General features: G+C 44.1%; 1 protein-coding gene across 1 annotated transcript in view; it reads right to left on the bottom strand.

The window, feature by feature from the left end:
- Positions 1-19,732, bottom strand: part of DCLK1 (doublecortin like kinase 1) — a 343,943-nt gene that overhangs the window by 135,887 nt on the left and 188,324 nt on the right. The window contains exon 4 of the mRNA XM_052650125.1: positions 17,728-17,827. Within this exon, the coding sequence (XP_052506085.1) occupies positions 17,728-17,827 (100 nt within the window). The remainder of the gene's footprint in view (positions 1-17,727; positions 17,828-19,732) is intronic.

Raw genomic sequence — 19,732 nt, 5'->3', positions numbered from 1 at the left:
GTCACACTCTAGTCTGGCTCAGGAAAGAAACCAGACTCCGCCCTGGTTCAGGGGCCGTGCCGCGGATGCCCCAGCTTTACTATCTCACCTCCTTTCCCCTGAGCTGTGTAAAGTGCATCTGAGTCACTGGGAGGGCGGCCAGGCCTTGGTGGGCTGCCCTGGGCCTGAGAAACACAGCGAGGGAGGAGAGAGTCAACCATGTGGGTGTTGGGAGGTTTATGAGGGAGCAGTGGGAGGCAGAGGCTACAAGACAAATGACAATGCTGGTGGCACTGAACAAAGGATGGGGGCTGGCTCAGCCCCCTTGATTCACCAGTGAGTCAGAGTCTGTGAGCAGGAAGCACAGCCTCAGACGGTGTTTTGGAAAAGGCCAGGGAGGTATACTTGCAGAAGGTCGCTGTTTTATCATCAGAAGCAAAAAGAGCCACCACCGCCAATGATCATTTAATAGAAGCTGAACTTTTACATTAATTAAAAGTCACGCAATGCACATCTGGGCCAATTTTTCAATTACCGAGAGTTATAACAAGAGATGACCTCAAGGCAAAGATAAGCTCCCAGGAGGCTGTGTCCATCTGATCGTGGAGGTAGTCAGGTCATCTGAATGCTAGAACAGCATCCGAGCTGCTTGCCATTTCTCTGAGGTCAAGCAGATTCAGGAAACAGACCCAGCAGAGCTGACTGGTCCTCCTCCCACCAGTGCTTGGACCACGTGCTAGAGGACGTGTGCACCATCACCGCCCCACGGCAGTGCTGTCTGGGATATCGACTCTCAGACGTCACCTCCTGTCTCCCACAGACAGCTGCGCCACTTTGGCTTACAGAGGACAGCATCACCAGGTGGCCAGGACACGGGACCCCATGAGTGAGATTTGCCCCCGACACCTGTTCAGCAGGGTCACACGGCCTCACTGCATGCACCTTATGAGAAAAGACCCTGATGCTGGGAAAGATCAAAGGTAGGAGGAGAAGGGGACAGCAGAGGGTGAGATGGCTGGATGGCATCACCGACTCGATGGACATGAGTTTGCATAAACTCAGGGAGCTGGTGATGGACAGGGAACCCTGGCGTAGTGCAGTCCATTGGGTCGCAAAGGGTCAGACACAACTGAGCAACTGAATAACAACAATATATATGTGCTAAGTCACTCAGTTGTGTCCAATTCTGCGACCCCATAGACTGTAGCCCACGAGGCTCCTATGTCCATGGGATTCTCCAGGCAAGAATACTGAAGTGGACTGTATACTGGGGTCCCTGGAGAAGGAAATGGCATATATACATAATGTGTGTGTATATACAGACACACACACATATGTATATATAAAAATATACTTCCCTGTCTGGACAATGTGTCCAGGCTGCTTCCCTATGAAGCCCCAAGCTGCCCCTCTAGTGCAAGACTTCTGTTTTTCCACATGAACTGCAGGGTCTGATCAGAGTCTTGCAGTTTCGGATGTGTAGGAACAAAACCAGCTCTGTTTTTCTTTTCTTTCTCTTCTTTTTAAAAGGATGGCTGTCACAGGGTATCCAGCACGGCACCAGAAAGAAAGTCTGTCAGGAAAGCACCATTCAAACCAAGAATTCTTAACCTGTATGCACCCAGACCAAGAGCTATTACTCTGGATCCTAGGTTTGAGGATATGTAACTTCTTGAAATTGAAGGCACTTGTGTGTATGCACATGCATGTATGTGTGTGTTCATGTGGCTGTGCATGGAAATGTTTATTTCTCTGGAGTAGGGTCCATACCTCTCATTAAGTCCTCATGAAGGAACATATTCCCCAGGAGATTAAAAATCAATGATTCAGACTGGGGCTCACCAAATTGGAGCCTGCAAGCCAAACCAGGCCACAGCCAGATAAAAATGTTTGATTAGAACACATCCCTGCTTGTGTACTTCCGTATTATCTAAGGCTGCCTTCACACGGCATGAGCAGAGCTGAGGCGTGGCAACAAAGACCACATGGTTTGCTAAGCCTAAGATATTTACTATCCGGCTCTTTGCAGAAAAAGGTGCTGACCCCCAATTTAGACTGTATTTTAAATTATTTTTGGCCACACCTCCAAGTATGTGGGATCCTAGTTCCCCAACCAGGGATCAAACCCATGTCCCCTGCACTGGAAGAACAGAGTCCTAACCACTGGACTGCCATGGAAATCCCTAGACAATATTTTTTTAGAATCATCCACTGCACTTGGATGGTTGCTTGCGAATAATTCACCATTCAGATCCAAAGGTGAGCATCTAATCTCTGAATCAGTTTCCTGCCCTAACTGGCAAGTTCATAGATTACTTGATGGGCTCCAGACACCCCTCCTCTTGTCCTCCTTAGAAATATGCTGGACAGAGGAGTAACCGAGAGAGAGACGACTGAGAATTCGTCCAAGGGGACGCTGCCACAGGCAGCCTGGGCCAAGCTTCCTTTGCAAACTGCTAACAAAGAGACAGTTAAGCAAGAGAATTATCATCACTCTAAATAATTCAGAGTCCTGCTGCTGGCTACAAACCAAAGATGAGAAATTATATAATTAGCTGCAGCGCATTTAAGGGACTGTATAAAAGATGCTAATGCTATCACCACTTTCAGGCCAAGCTGCAGAAATGATGCCATCTATTAACTAGTCTATAAGATTGGTCCAAATAAAGAGAAACATCCTAAAGGGTATTTCCAAAATAATACTATCAGTCAGTTTGACAAAAAACTTTTCTTGGGCCTTGGATTAAGAAAAAGTCTTGCTCCATTTGAATGTGGTCTAAGTTGCATATCTCCCTGTTCAAAGCATTCTTTATATTAACTGCATTATCTTTAAGTCAAGAATCTTTTTTGTGTATTTTGGTGGTTGTTTTGGATAGCTCTCATCATGCTGATCTGTTTGCAGGCAGATCAGGTTATGTATACAGACTTGAATACATGCACTGAGAACAAAGCAAGCAGACACCAGATAAGTACGACCACACTGAACCTCAAGTTTATGCAGAATTATTCTGCATTAGTGTCTCCCATGCTTGAAATCTCAAGGACACTATGCCTTACCTAAACCTGCAGTTTGTATGTGAAGCCAGGTGTGTGGGGCAAGGAAAGAGAACTGCAGAGTCAGATGAAATGAGATGATGTGCATGAAAATCACACTGCAGAGTGTGGGTGGCCTATGTTTGATCAGAGATCTCAATGGGTGGAATCAAAAGAATTAGGGTTTGAGCCCTGATTCTATCCAGACTGCTTTGGTGTCCTACCCTTGGTGAGTCAGACATCGGTGTCTTTGTTTTTGAGGCAGAGCAAGCAGTACATGTATTTTCAACCATGTGGGGTTGGTGCCCCTAAGTCCCACGTTGCTCCAGTCAATTGTGCATTTTTTACAACTGCACTCCCATCCACAACCTCCGTGCACCCCACCCCACATCTCTCCCTTCCCTCCCTACTTCCTTCTTCATTGCACTTATCTTCTGATGTTTATGCCATTTACTTATGAGCTTGCTTATTAAATATCTTCCTCTCCCAGAATACAAGCTCCATGTGGGCAAAAGTTTTTTTCTCACTTTAGTTTACTGATAAATACTTGCTGCTCAGAATGGGATCTGGCACATAGACATTCTGCTGCTGCTGCTAAGTCGCTTCAGTCGTGTCCGACTCTGTGCGACCCCACAGATGGCAGCCCACCAGGCTCCCCCGTCCCTGGGATTCTCCAGGCAAGAACACTGGAGAGGGTTGCCATCTCCTTCTTCAATGCATGAAAGTGAAAAGTGAAAGTGAAGTCTCTCAGTCGTGTTTGAATCTTAGCAACCCCATGGACTGCAGCCTACCAGGCTCCTCCGTCCATGGGATTTCCCAGGCAAGAGTATTGAGTGGGTTGCCATTTCCTTCTCCAACAGACATTCACTAAATAGCAGTCAAATTCAGTAGAATTTATACCTATATGCATACACACATATAAGATCAGAATCCTGGACATAATAAGCTGAATTCATGCTGTCTCTAAACCCTCCAAAGTATATTCATCAATCCTACTTTTCATATTTGTGAAATCCACTGTATATAGTACCATTTTATATCTCATTTGAGGAAGAAGAAACAGCAGTACTCCTTTTTTTTCCATAGGTTTTTAAAGCTAATCCTAATGTCACCTAATCTTCTGACTTTAAATGGCATTTTCAGAATCATTCTGTTGAAAGATAATCAATTGTGAAATGAACAACCAAAAATTATTAAAACAGAATACTCACTGAAAGGACTGATGCTGAAGCTGAAGCTCCAACTTTGGCCACCTGATGCAAAGAGCTGAATTATTGGAAAAGACCCTGATCCTGGGAAAGATTGAAGGCACGAGGAGGAGGGGACAATAGAGGATGAGATGGTTGGATGGCATCACCGACTCAATGGACATGAGTTTGAGCAAACTCTGGGAAATACTGAAGGGCAGGGAAGCCTGGCATGCTGCAGTCCATGGGGTTGCAAACAGTTGGACCCGACTTAGTGGCTGAACAACAACAGCAACAGGTTTAGCTAAACTGTCCTTAAAGTTGAGGACCAATCTTATAAAAGGAGAGACCTTGTTTTTTCCAGTGATCATCAACTCGAAAGATTTACCACCTCAGTTCTCAACAGTTGAGCAGGGAGTTTTGTGGTTCTACCAGAGAAATGACCCAGCTGTCATATTGGTGGGAAACCCTACAAGTGATCAAAAGATAATTACTGAGCCATGGGCTCTGATGTACTAAAGCTAGAGATTGATCATTAAACTAAAGGTGGAGATTGATGTTGTCTTGAGAGAAGAAGAATGCTAGCTCTCCCTCTGACCACTGGACCATGGTTTTCCTTCACTCATCCCCTCCTCTGCATCCAGAGATGCAGGGTCTTTTATTTCTATTGCTGGTACTTCTTGACAGGGTTGCTGAGTTTTTTGGACTTTGTTCTGATGATCTGATAAGATTCATATGAATTTAGAGAAACTCCTTCAGAGCTGTTATATTTTTTTAATATAATTTTATTCATTTATTGGCTGTGCTGGGTCTTCGGTGCTAGGCGGTTTTCTCTAGTTGCTGCACACGGGCTTCTCACTGTGGTTGCTTCTCTTGTTGCAGCGCATGGGCTTTAGGGCGCAGGCTCAACAGTTGTGGCACATGGACTCAGTTGCTCCACAGTATGTGGGATCTTCTGGAATCAGGGCTCGAACCCATGCCTCCTGCACTGGCAAGCAGATTTTTTTTTTTTAACACTGAGCCACCAGGGAAGCCCCAGATTTGTTTAGGTCTCCAAAAAGAGTGAAGACTCCTGATTTCACAATGACCTTGCTTATTGATACACCAAGATAAGTCATTCCTGATGGCTCAGAGGTTAACACGTCTGCCTGCAATGCGGGAGACCTGGGTTCGATCCCTGGGTTGGTAAGATCCCCTGGAGAAGGAAGTGGCAACCCACTCCAGTATTCTTGCCTGGAGAATCCCATGGATGGAGAAGCCTGGTGGGCTACAGTCCATGGGGTCGCAAAGAGTTGGACACGACTGAGTGACTTCACTTCACTTCACTTGCTTATTGATACACAAGACAAGTCACTCCTTTTTTTTTTTTTTACTAAGAGTTTTATCCATTTGTTTATTTTCCAGATCCACTGAAAGAAAAAATCTAGCTGTAAGGAGCAAAGACTCATATAATATCAGGATCTTATTATATTCCAGTTATTCCAAATACTTACAGGAGTGAAAATCTGTAAAGACAACCTATATCCACACTTGTATCAAATAATTACCCAATTTTGAAACCTGATTTTAGAATCACCTTCACACCAAGTATTTCTCTTTAGTAATTTGGACTTCATCTGCTTTCCAGGAAATAGACATTTAACTTCCCAGAACTTTATTGAAACTCCAAGAATCCTTGACATACAGAAGTCTCTTAACACTCCTGCTGCGGGAACTGAGTCTGTAGATTTCACACAGGAACAAAACCCTGAGCGCACATGCCCTGTGGACCTACATTAAGAAGAAAGCTCGAACTGTACCCCACTGTACTAGGGACAGGGGCGGGTCCAGGGTGGGGGACAAAAGGACATGCTGTCCTCCTCTGCAGGGCTGTTACCCAGATGCAGGAAGAGAATGACCCAACCAAAGCTGGACACTGAGTCTGAGGCTGGTCTGCCACTGTCACCCCCGAGGAACATATGAAGTTTATTATAGCCTTTCAGGCCTTTCTCTTTTTGTCTGAGAGCTTGCAGGCAGCTATGTTACTGCCGGTCTTCAGCTAGACAGGCCCCTAGCAGCAGAACTCAGTTGGCAGGAGAAGGGGCCAGCAAACCAGGCAGACCTCATTTCAACTCTATTCTCTGCCATTACTTATCCACAGGCAGAATTCGGATGTTGAAAGCTCTTAAATGGCCAGAATTATTGGCTAACATTAATAAGATGTTGGCTGGCATGAAAGCAATGAAAGTCCTGGACAGAGGTTCAAATATGCACTTAAAGGAGAACCTGACTTGACATCACTATTGGAAGCCCCAGGGAATTCAGCAGGCCACAAGCTGAGCATGAACCCGCGTTGTTGGGCAATAGTTTAAACAGGTCATCGTCACTCTGAGGCTGCATGTGAACAAACTAGATGCCTTTATTAAGTAAGTTCATGTTCTCTATACTGTTCTAAGCTCCCAAGGAGTACAGAATTCAGTGCTGGGTTTATTTTAAGGATATTGCTGACCACAAAATACCCAGAGAAAGTCACCGGGATAGTAGGGTGGTCTTAAGAAAGCTTTGCCTAAGAAACCTGGATAAAAATTTGGGGGAAGTAATGGGCCTCAGTCCTCAAGTATCTGAAGCATTGACAGGAGGAGCAGACTCCTACATGGATTCAGCCATCCCTGGAGAAGGGAAGAGCTCCCCACTCCAGGATTCTTGCCTGGAGCATCCCCACGGGCGGAGGAGCCTGGCAGGCTACAATTCGTGGTGTCGCGCAGGAGTTGGACACGACGGAGTGACTAGCATTTCTTGGGCACTTACCATATTCAGGGCACTGCAATAGGTGCTGTGTTATAGAGATTAAAGACACACAGGACCAGCCTGAAGCACCTGCACTTAAGTAAGATGAAATGAGGAGTCTGGGATCCCCAGCTTTTATTCCAGTTCTATTACCTATTAAGTATGTGATTTTGAACAGTTTCTTATCTGCTGTTAATGACATTGTAGGCCCACATGGCAAGAATTTTTCTGAGAATGAAATGAGATAAAGATGGATAAAAAGGATGAGAAATTAGTAACTGACTGAAACCAAGTAGATGGGGGAGGTTTTAACACAAAGGCCACTCTTTTTTTTTAACACTGAACTTTTTACTTTGTAGTCATCACCACCTCAATGAACATGAGTTTGAGCAAACTACAGGAGATTGTGATGGACAGGGAAGCCTCGTGCACTGTAGTCCATGAGGTCACAAAGAGTCAGACATGACTTAGTGACTAAACTACAACCACAAAGAGCCAATGAACAATGTTGTGGTAGTTTCAGGTGAACTGTAAAGGGACTCAGCCATACACACACATGCATCCATCCTCCCCCAAACTACCCTCCCATCCAGGCTGCCATATAACATGGAGCAGAGTTCCACACGCCAAAGGCCACTTTTGAATGAAACCTCAAAGGACAGAAGGGAGTTGGGTCTTGGGTGACACAGGAGAAAGGGAAGAAGAACATTCCCGATGGATGGGACAGTATGAGCAAAGGCAGAGATGCAAAAAATTAAACAAGTCTTTGGGGAGACCAGTGAGCAGTACTATGGCTGGAAGACACGGGAAGAGGCAAGTGATGAGAACGCTCTACAAAGACACAACGAAGCTGACTTACTGCATGGGAGGACTAGAACTGCATGCCAAGGAGGACCTGGGCAGTGGAAGGCTCGTCAAGGGAACTTAGGAGAATCAATCTGTGTGCAAACACGGCTGGCGTCAGGAAACCAAAGCGAAGAATCTTATAAGTCTAAGCAAGAGATTATGAGAAAGTAACCCAAGATGAAGGCAGTGACAACGGAAACCAGGAGAACAAACTGTCGGACGGGAGGAGTGAAGGTGAGCGGACAACAGCAGGCAGCTTCACGGTGACAACCCTGGGGTTAAGCAGAAGGCCGAGGCCAGGCACTGGAACGGGGACACAGGAGGAGAGCACAGGTGACCAAGAAGATGATAAGCTCAGCTGCGGGCTGTGCTGAATTTCAGGGGGCTGTGGAAAAATCGGAAAGCAGTTCATGAGAGAAAGTTGGAAATATGGTTCAGGGTTAGAGATGTAGCTTTGAGAGGAGGTACACTCAAAGATGAAGCATGTGTTGTCAAACGTAAACGAACTTGGGTTTGAACTCTGCCTTCCACACTAACTAGCTGTGTGGCCTTGGACAAATTGCTTATCATCAAAGCCTTAATTTCCTTAATTGTAAAATTGGGAAAATTATACATACTTCAAAGGCTCTGCTTATTGCATACCATCTGGTTGCCATTTGTCACCGTCACTGTCTACCATAACCATCAGTGCTGAAACCATTAAGGTAGATGAATTTGGCTAGGAACAGACAGCAATTAAGTAGAAAAAAGAAGAGTTGAGGAATGAATCTTAGGAAACAATTATGAGGGGCTATATGACACTAGAATAAACTTGAATCTTAGGAAGAGTCAAGGAAGTGGGCAGAAGAACAGGACAGACCACGAAGGACGAGGGGCATCACCAAAAATGTCCAATGTGTCCCTATTCCTGCCCTGGAACTATGTTCATCTCTACCTCTTTGTAGAGACACAGATGTAGAGACTGGATGCATGGATTCAGGAGCTGGGCTGGGGGGGTGGGGAAGGGAAGAGTGGGATGAATTAAGAGGTTAGGTTTGACATAAATACACTATCTACCAAGGGTAATGTAAACAGCTCGCGGGAATCTGCTGTGTAGCACAGGGAACTTCTCTGTGATGACCTAGATGGGTGGGGAGAGTGGGGGTGCTCCAAGAGGGAGGGAATACCTGTGGAGGCATGGCTGATTCACTTTGTCTAGAGCAGAAACCAACACAAAATTGTAAAGCAATTATACTTCAATAAAAAAATACAGACAAAACAAATACCTCCAAGGAGTCAGGAAGGAAAAACATGGAGAATACGGGATATAGTGATGTGATGATCATCCTTGTTCAGTGAAACTATTATGTAAGGGGAAAGGAGATTTTCATCCAAACTCCAAAAGGATGTGTATCAGATACACAGAGTGAATTGTGAGACGGATAAGCTTCTAGAAAAGTCCACGTAGATGCAAAGAAACGATTGATTGCCGGCCTTAAGTCTTCTTACCCAATTTCAAAGGTATAAAAGGCTTAATTCATTAGAGAGAAAGGGGACTTCTGAGACAGATCTCTTTAGAAAGAGCAGTGCTGTGAATCTCTGAACCCCAAAGGAGGGAAGATGCTCCCTCTCATCCCAGCTGGGGCTTCCCTGGCAGATCTGAAGAGCTCAGTCAGTGTCATCCATGGATGGAGGGAGATAACAGACTGGTGTTTGAGTGTCTGGTTTTTCTTCCGAGAACCTCTGGCAGCAGAGTAAAGGAGATTCGCTGGCAATGAGTGGCCTGTGGTTGGGGCAAAAGACATATGAATGCAGTGACAGATCTGAGGGAGTGAGCTGGCATGAAGATAATTTACATTCTTCTCAAGAGGATCATCTGAGGCCAACAATCAGAGCTTTGGAACACAAGGACTGAGGGAGAAGTAGCCAAAACTGGAAGAAACTGAACTGACCACATCGAAGAAGAGCTGAATGTTCCCAGTGAGAGTCCCTGAGGACCCGATGCAAACACTCAACAAGAGACTTTGCTGAGCACCTGCTCTCATGCCCAGAGAGGCTGGGCCACCACAGCACAGTCATGAGGACCCACCACCCGCTCCTCATCACCCACCTCCACTGCCCCCTTCCCTACTCCGACCCTGGAAGGATCAATAGCAGAGAGGTGGCGAGTAAAGAGGAGAGAAGGTATCAATCCCACTTTTTGTTTTCCTGCAGAGAAAGAACTCACTACATTGGGCCCTGGATCCATAAGGAAAAACCATTCCAATTTGGAGTGACTACTACAGAGGACTACATGTTTCCTCTTCTGGATTGAGATGATGATTTGTAGCTAGAAGAGTTCATAACACTTTTTACTATCTTAGGAAAGAATAGAAAAGTCTTTTTTTTACAGATTTTTTGACAATAATAAGTTTTAAATAATGATAATTATTTTTAAAGTCTTAATTGAATTTGTTATAACATTCCTTCTGTTTTATGTTTTGTTTTTTTCACTGTAAGGCATGTGGAATTTTAATTCCCTGACCAGGGATCAAACCTGCATCCCCTGCACTGGAAGCAATCAGTTCAGTTCAGTCGCTCAGTTGTGTCCGACTTTTTGTGACCCCATGAATCACAGCACGCCAGGCCTCCCTGTCCATCACCAGCTCCCGGAGTTCACTCAGACTCATGTCCATCAAGTCAGTGATGCCATCCAGCCATCTCATCCTCTGTCGTCCCCTTCTCCTCCTGCCCCCAATCCCTCCCAGCATCAAAGTCTTTTCCAATGAGTCAACTCTTCACATGAGGTGGCCAAAGTACTGGAGTTTCAGCTTTAGCATCATTTCTTCCAAAGAAATCCCAGGGCTGATCTCCTTCAGAATGGACTGGTTGGGTCTCCTCGCAGTCCAAGGGACTCTCAAGAGTCTTCTCCAACACCACAGTTCAAAAGCATCAATTCTTCGGCGCTCAGCCTTCTTCACTGAGTGTGAGTCCAACTCTCACATCCATACATGATGACTGGAAAAACCATAGCCCTGACTAGACAGACCTTAGTCAGCAAAGTAATGTCTCTGCTTTTGAATATGCTACCTAGGTTGATCATAACTTTTCGAAGCAATAGTGGAGGACAATTTTGTAAATTAAAAAAAAAAAGAAAAACTTTTGTGTTTTCAGCATCCCATTTGCCCAAAGGTATAAAAAGTGAATTAGGAAGAGGTGATGGACCAGGGATTGAACCAGCACCCTCGGAACTGGAAGCTCAGAGGCTAAACTACTGAACCATCATGGAAGTCCCAAGGGAACAGAAAAGTCTTGAGAGATTTTCCCAGGTGTCATTCAGTGACAAAAGAAGAACTTTAACCATCATTCAAATTTAAAAGATAGTGGAGGACAATTTTGTAAATTAAAAAAAAAAAAAAAAAAACTTTTGTGTTTTCAGCATACCATTTACCCAAAGGTATAAAAGTGAGTCAAGATGAGGCAATGGAGGTTTCAAGGACAGTATTTTTAAAGCTGTTTGGCAGAGACAGAGAGGCATTGTGGTGTGATGAGATGATCAACAGCTCCTTTAGGATAGGGGAAATTGAAGCATGGTCATGAGTTGAGAAGAAAGAGATTATAAAACCGAGGTAAAACAACAAATGTTCAGGAACAGCAGGAAGGGAATGCTGAAAAGGCAAGGTCACAAAGAACAGAGAAGACAAAGTCAAGAACGTTATCATTGCCAAAGAAAGACTCTTCTTCCTTTGAAAGATGGGAGGAGGGGAGAAAATGAGTGAATGTTCAGGGACATTTTGATCTAGAAGGACAAGGAAACAAAATAGTTTACTGTGAATTGGCTTTGATCATCCTGGTGCTCTATGAGCAAAGTTCATCTTCTAAAAATGAAGGCAGTGGGTGGTTTTTACTACTCTGGAGGGCAGAATTAGGACCACTGTGAATAGGTCAGAGAGAGATTTAGTTAGGGTCAATATAAGAAAAAACTTATTTAAAACCAGCACTAGTGGAAAGTGGAGCTGGCCTTCTTATAAAGGTGTAAGTTGCGAAAACAGAGTGTTTTGGCTGGGGATAGATGAACAACTGTTGCAATGCTGTCAGGAGGGACTGCAAACCCATGGTTTCCAAGACGCCTCATGTATATCATCCATTCTCAATGCTATATTTTGTTGGTTTTTTCATGTCAACAATTCAGGTGTCACTGCTACCGAATACAAGAAAAAGAAGCCCATGAGGACTGGAAGAGAAAACATAAAGAAAAGATGTGTTATATTAATACAATGTCTTTCTTTCCTAAGGAGAAAAATCATATTTTCATAGAAAAGGAACTAGCTGGTACTCTAGTTAGATTCTGTCTCCAAAGTAAAATGCGTCTCTACATGTCACCAAAGTATCTATAGGTCTCCACAGCTTGGCAGCGAATCAAATGAGAAAATACCACTATGTTCTGGGGAACTTTATATTTATGCATGAGCTAAAATGTAGCCATGGAGGAGGAAGTCTCCAGAACCCCTTCAATTTTCCTACAGCTAAGATGCAATGGAGAACTTACTGACAAGAGCAAAGCATGTAACCCAATGGGCTTTCTGTTCAGAACTAATAAAAATGCATACCCGATTTTCTATTAAAAAAGAAAAGGTCACAGAAGCTTGGCAATTATTCACCACTACAGTTATAATTTTTTTTGAAATAAGAACTGTCCATTCCTAAGATCAAAATCTATTGAACCTATCAAGTATTCCAGCATCAGGTACCACACATCTGAAATAAATCTGCTCACAAATTCCATTTAAACTGGCCACATCATCCAATTAAAATTTAAACCTATAAAGAATTGTCAGTCTGTTGTGACCCATCAGATATTTTACCACAATATTATTCCAAAGAGATAAAATATACAAGCAAAAATTAATATTTTGAGTCAAAGTTCAGCAGCCAAGATCCTCTGACAGCTTCAGACATAAGCAATATTAAAAGTCATAGGAGGGTCCTATTTCATGGAAGTGTTACTGTCGACAATTATTTGTGTCTAGCGCACTGCCTGGCACATGGTAAGTTAGCTTAGCTTACTGAATAAATGAATGGATGTATGAAAGAATGGGCTTCCCTGGTAGCTCAGATGGTAAAGAATCTGCCTGCAATGCAGGAGACTGTCCCTGAGTTGCGAAGATCCCCTGGAGGATAACATCACAACCCACTCCAATATTCCTGCCTGGAGAATCCCCATGGACAGAGGAGCCTGGTAGGCTCCTCATGAAAGAATGAATGACTTTTGCCGGCAGTAGCTCAAAAGCCACTGTGTGAGGAGGTCTGGTCAATGCAGACACTATGCATCTTTCTGGTGTCCCCAGTGACCTTGGGGACTGTTTCCTGTGATGTTTCTTGGTATCACCAGCCCCAGGACAAAGCAGCAGATCCATTACAATCCCTCTAACCCAAATCAATGTGGACCTAAGGGCTGGGACTTCCTGAACATTAGCAGTTTTAGAAATCTGACTGGGTCTACATGTCATTTGGTTTAATCTTCCAGAGATTCCTTCCAGAAAAGGGTGGGTATCTTCAAAGGTTGCTGCATCTCCTCTCACCTCCACCACAGGAATAGAAGTTGAGAGTGGGAAAAGAGCAATAGATAGTCACTTTTTTGTTCTAAAGCGCCCCGGCAGCACATCTTGATGACATCTGCCTCCGATTAAGCCCTGCAAACGCAGCTATGTGGCTGAGTCCAGCTGCAGTCCACCAGGAGGTGTATTTCAGCTGAGGTGTCATTCACTAACATCATTCACTAAGTAATAAGGAACACAGTTTTGAACGTGCTTTGACATTTATTATCTCATTTGAGGTCCATTACAACCCGGGAAAGGGGGGAAAGGTGTTTTACAGAATGGAAAGCAGGCTTGGAGATGCAGAGACCACACAGCAAGCAGGGCACTAAGCTTGGGCCAGACCTTTGTCTCCTAACCTTGTCCAGTATTGCTTCCATTGTGCTGGGTTCTAACCCGATTTTCTCATCACCCAGAGCTGGGGAAAGCAATGAGGACGCTGTGGTGCCTCGTGCCTGATGTAGCTTCTGCTGCACCTCATTCAGGACCTGAGTCCTTGTTTCCAAGGTCAGGATGGAATACTTCTGGGAACATGTATCCAGAGGGTCCTGGGTACCCGATACCATCGGGTCCACAACCGAAAGCTGAGGAAACGTCCCTTCTCAAATCACATACCCAGGAAGAACACTAGACTCCAGATGGGTCTGCCTACTGCAGGAGGAACCTGGACCAGCATTCCCCAGAGACAGGACTCTTTTGTTACAGCAACCTTAGGAGACAGATAGACAACACCCAAACAAAAATATGTAAGTCTGGAGTCATGCCTATTAACACCAAGGAATTAACATTAATGCCTACTAACATTAAGGAATTAAGGGCACAGGGGAACTGGTAAACAGAGAAGATGAACAGAAAGAGAAAGGCAAATACCATATGACACCACTTCTACGTGGAATTTAAAATAGGACACAGATGCACTTATCTACAAAACAGACTCAGGGACAGAAAGCAGACCTGTGGTTGCCAAGGGGAGGGCGGAGAAGGCGAGGGATGGACTGGGAGTGTGGGGTTAGCAGAGGAAACTAGTATATGCAGAATGGATAAACAAGGCCCCACGGTATAGCACAGCAACGTGTATTCAGTATCCTGAATCCTGAAATAAACCATAATGGAAAAGAATATAAAAAGGAATGTGTGTGTGTGTATATACACACATGCATACACATATATATGTATGTGTTTGTGTGTCTGTGTGTGTAACACCAAAACAGTTTGCTATATAGCAGAAATTAACACAACATTGTAAATCAACTCATTTCAATAAAAATATTAAATTTTAATTTTTTAAAAAAAGGATGAGTGAGGTTGAAACTCCTGAGCAGGTGTCAGGCCTGGCAGGGGTGAAGTAGGCAGGTGAGGAAACTGGCCAAGCGACTCTAGGGGGGTGTTGGCTTTGAGGGGTGGACAGAAGGTGACATCCTGTGACAGGCTCCTCACCAAGGAGTTGCTTTACCCTCCTGGGTAGAGGTAGGCATTTCTCAACAAAATCCTCTCACTTTTTAAGGGCAACAAATTATAAATTCGTCAGTTTATCTTCAACATACAAGCGAAACTGTGTGAAGCTTCCTGTCTCCAACTTGGCATTTCCCTTGACTATGTTTCATCATTTCTAAATTAGACTGCAAGCCATGACTGAGGAAGGATCCCCTGGCCTGTGTCTCTCTATATAGTCCTTCATCCACCACACTAGAAGGTGCTAAAAAGCCAGTGATTGATGACGATATTGCTAAAATGGTTACATTTGGAGCTGGAAGAAGGAAAGTATTTTTTTCTGTAAAAACGGGGGAGGAAGAAAGCCCCCTCGCAGTTTCTAATATTGATCTGGCTCCACTGTAGTCCCATGAGATAAACGTCTATAAAGTCACAATGTCTCACTGGAAAGACCTTAAGAGCCATCTCCAGGAGCTTACCCAGCAGTCATCAGGGGAGGTATCATTTGCTAATCCTGAACTCACTGCAAGCTGGCTTAATTTCAAGAGACAAAATAAAAGTGCTGCCTTGTGGCAAAAGCCCGCTTCTTGGTGCCATTAAATCAAGCAAAGCCTCTGCACCAATATTAATTCAGTCACTGCTGGCTCCCCTGCTCCCCGTTGCCCCTCCTTTCAGGAAGCCCCTATGGAAGGGGCCAAAGGAAGCCGCAACGTGCAAATATCGTTTAGCAAGTACAGATAAGCTGCAGCAAATCATGCTCAGAGCACTTAAAAAAAAAAAAAAGATTCAAATGTTAATACATTAGCGCCAGAACATGCTGTACAAGCGACAGGGAAACTGCAGTTGTCAACGTGTGAATTTAGTCTCGGGGTAGGTTCATGCCAGGAAGTAAAAAAAAAAATCTCAATTTAGACTTCGTCTCTACCCCTACCCCCAAGCCACGTGCTTCCCGGAGGATATGGGGGAGTACACGGTTACTCAGCAGATGTACTTCACACCAAGAAACGCTCGGGGTATATTCATCCCAGGAAAGGATGTGCAGTTCTCCCTTCATCACTCAAGTTTTAGTCTGAAGCAGCCCTTCACTGGGCCAAGCCACACATCATGGGCAACATCCCCCGACTCCCGCGTGTGCATGCACGCGTGTGCACGAGTGTGCGTGTATATATATGCATTCTTATTCATGAGAAAGGCTTCTACAGGGAAATCATGGGGATTTTGCTGTTCAACATTTCAGAAAACCGGCCTGCCCATCACAGCGGATGAACACGAGTAGGTTGAAGCCACCTGGGTTGAGAGAACACTGTCAAGGGCGAAAGTCCAGCCCCAAGGCCACACCAAGAGAGGCAAGGTCGGGGAGAAGCCCTGAGTCTCCCTGGTGGCTGGGGGGACACGGAGGGCGGCAGAAGCCCAGGCCAGCTCTGCTGATTTGAAACCAAGCTGGATTCCTGTTCAAGCCTGACAGGCTGCTTTTCTGTTATCAAAGCAGCAGACTCAAACTTTCATTTCAGAACGCATCTGGTCTCTCTGTCCGTCCCATTAGAAACAGCTATCTTCTTTAAATTGGAAATCAAGGCAGTTTATTCTTTTCAAAACTGTGCTGTCGGCTCTTCTGCCTGACTTCTAACCTTCACTTCTTTTGCACAACAGCTAAGCTGTCTCATCTGAAAAAGGGGTGGGCTGGGGGAGCCCGCCCCTGGCCTTCACATGAGTGATAGATTTGCATCAATTTCTGTCTCCAAGGAGAGTCTGTCAGAGATAAAGATGCAAAGTATTTACAGAAAACTTATTTAGAGGGAAAGAGGTACCAAACCACTCTCCCAGCCTTTTCAACCAAAACATCAATAACTTAAATCTCTTCAAGTGATAGAGCTGCAAAAACTTTTATTAGGCATTTAAAGTTTTAATGATAAAGGGGCAACCTCTCTTATTTTTATCCCCCCCTATACACCTGAAGATATTTTAAAATGATGAAATAACTGTAGTGTGTTTAAATGCATGTACTGATATGCACATATACATTTAATATAGATACTCTATGTGAATGTATATCAGCCATATTTGGAGCTCCAGTATTTCCCACCCACTTAGTCAAAAGCTCATTAATTTATCTGCATTTATCTAGGCAAGAAATTCATTATCACTTCTAAAAGTGCTTCCAAGTAGCAACGATTTGAATTAACAATAAATATGTAGTATGTCCCTAATTAAATCAGAAGTCATATGACTTAGGAAAGGTCTCTCTGTTCAGGGCAATCGTCTTTCCTGTGATGCTGTTAAGATTCTGAGATGATTTACGGTATCAGAAAACATCATTCTTGAAGTTACAACCTTTCACATTCATTTCCCAAGATGTATCTTTCCCTCTTTATCAATGGTTCCTTCTCTATCAATTGGGGAAAAAAACCACATTTCATTTTCAACTGAAGGATGCTCTTTTCTGATCCTTCACAGATCCTAATGACACACAAATTCTGACATATTTAAAGGAAAAGGACACAAGACCATCTTTCTCAGGACCTACAGGAGAAAGGAGGCCATGTGAAAGCTGAGTCTAGACATATGCTCAATAACTTCACGATAACACATCTTTCAACTATGAGTTTTGATATAAATATGTAATTTAAAATGTAGACATTAGCACCATGATTTTTCTATAGAACACCAATGTAGTTAACAAAATGGTTATAAATTAGTCACTGGTAATTTACTCTTCTAAATGATTTAACCTTTCAAATGATCATTTCATCTGTTTCCTATATTATAAAAAAATCAAAGAAATTCGAGATATGGGAAAGCCATGTTGGCTGAGGATCTGAAACTGATTTGGTAGCTTTCGAGTTGACATAATCTTGGCCCGAGTGCAGCTCATTTTGGAAAGCTGCCTCAAATTTCCCCTGGTTTTGAACTTTTTTTTTTTGTTTCCTTACCACTTTCATCTAGCAAGAAATCATCCTGGTAACGGAACTTCTCCGGTCCACATGCAATAAAAATGTCATCGTCACCAAAAAAGTCCTGAAGGCACATCACCTACAAGAGAAAAGCGTGGCATTCAGCAAGGGGTCAGCAGAACAGCAATTACAGCAAAGCATCCCCGCCAGTGGACATCTGCATACAGCCACTTCCCAGCTAATGGAATCAACAGGGCCGCTCCTCCGGAGGAATTTCAAAGGGAGGTTTTCCAGCATCTGTTACTAGTAAGAAACATGTTCCGTTTCAGTGGTGCAGGAAGGCGGGAAAAGGGACATAGAACCGATAACTCACATTTATGACCTGACATAGCAATAGGCTAGGAGGCAGGAGCCCTTTATTTTCACAACAGACTGGACACAGCAACTTGTAGAAAAGGAGCCCTCCTTCACTCCTCTGATTGTAACTGTCCTGGAGAGCAGTAAAAGTCAGCCTTTGGTTTTAGCAACAAATGTGTTTTCTAGTAACTGATGCCAGAGTTACATGATGATGGTTGCTGGGGCAACAACTAGAGAAAAATATCTGTACCCTAACAGGAATAGCACAATCTCCTTTAGGCCCCATCTGTGCTGTGTAAGTCGTGCCCGACTCTTTGTGACCCCATGGACTGTAGCCCGCCAGGCTCCTCTGTCCATGGGGTCCTCCAGGCAAGAATCTCGGGGTGGATTGCCATTTCCTCCTCCAGGGGATCATTCTGACCCAGGGATCAAACCCGCGTCTTTCTGCATTGGCAGGAGGCTTCTTTTACCACTGAGCCACCTGAGAAGCCCAAGACCACGTCTACCTCTATCTAAAGCAAAAGTGGTGCCCTTCATAAAAGGAATAATAGAAAAAGTCAGTTATTTCGGAGATTTAGCTACAGAGACGAAGCAACTGTATCCCTCATCTCAAGCTAAGCTGAACTTTAACATTCCCATGGTTCCCTAGCTTGTGGTCACACAAAGGGAAAGTTTTAAAACAACCTTTTGATATTTTATTCAACTTCTTCTCCAACATGAACTTTGAAAGCTAAATGCCGCTTTTCAAGTAAATGTAGTCCAGATGAATAATTCTGAGCTTGCTGAGCTCTCTCTGAATATGTGGATGTGCAGGGTAATACTTTTGCTGTTGTTGTTCACAGTATGTATGATGCCAGCAGAAGGCACCGGAAATGCTTCTGATTTCTATCTATTTTCAATTTTTTTTGACCACTTGGAGCAGATTGTAAAGCGGTCACTTGAAGGCACCATTCAGAGCTGCGTGAAACAGACTTTCGTATTTATTTATTGCATTTTCCCTTGGATATTTGAGGATCAGAGACAAGCCTTCCTGTGTCTGATGTGTGAGAGGTTTTTGGTCTGTGCTTCCTGTGAACCCCTTCCCTTATGTACTGGTACTTCATACGCAGAGCACCGCTGGGGTTCTGGGGTTCTGCTCCTTGTCAGTTCCCGTAACGTGACCCTGACAAGTCAAAGATGCTGGAGCGCTTACAGAAGTGAGGTGGGGAAGGATAGCATCGTTCAGAGCCCCAGATGCAATGCTGTGGAGGCATCAGATAGTTTTTCTTCAATAATCCCTCATTCCCGAACAACTACTTGGACAGAGTGAAGTCAGAAAGAGAAAAACAAATACCATATATTAACACATACATGTGGAGTCTAGAGAAATGGTACAGATGAACCTATGTGCAAAGCAGAAACAGAGATACAGATGTAAAGAACAAACATATGGATGCCAAATGGGGAAGGGAGGCGAATTAGGAGATTGAGATTGACATATACACACTATTGTTACTACGTATGAAGTAGATAACTAATGAGAACCTACTGTATAGCGCAAGGAGCTCTACTCGGTGCTCTGGGGTGACCCAAATGGAATGGGAGTCTGAAAAGGGGGCGGAAATAGACATACTATAGCTGATTCTGGGGAAGGAAATCGCTGCCCACTCCAGGATTCTGGCCTGGAAAATTCCATGGACAGAGGAGC

Source organism: Budorcas taxicolor, chromosome 12, assembly GCF_023091745.1.
Source record: "Budorcas taxicolor isolate Tak-1 chromosome 12, Takin1.1, whole genome shotgun sequence".
NCBI lineage: Eukaryota > Metazoa > Chordata > Mammalia > Artiodactyla > Bovidae > Budorcas > Budorcas taxicolor.
Note: the sequence above shows the minus strand (reverse complement) of the source record. Positions and strands in the feature narration are given on the sequence as shown.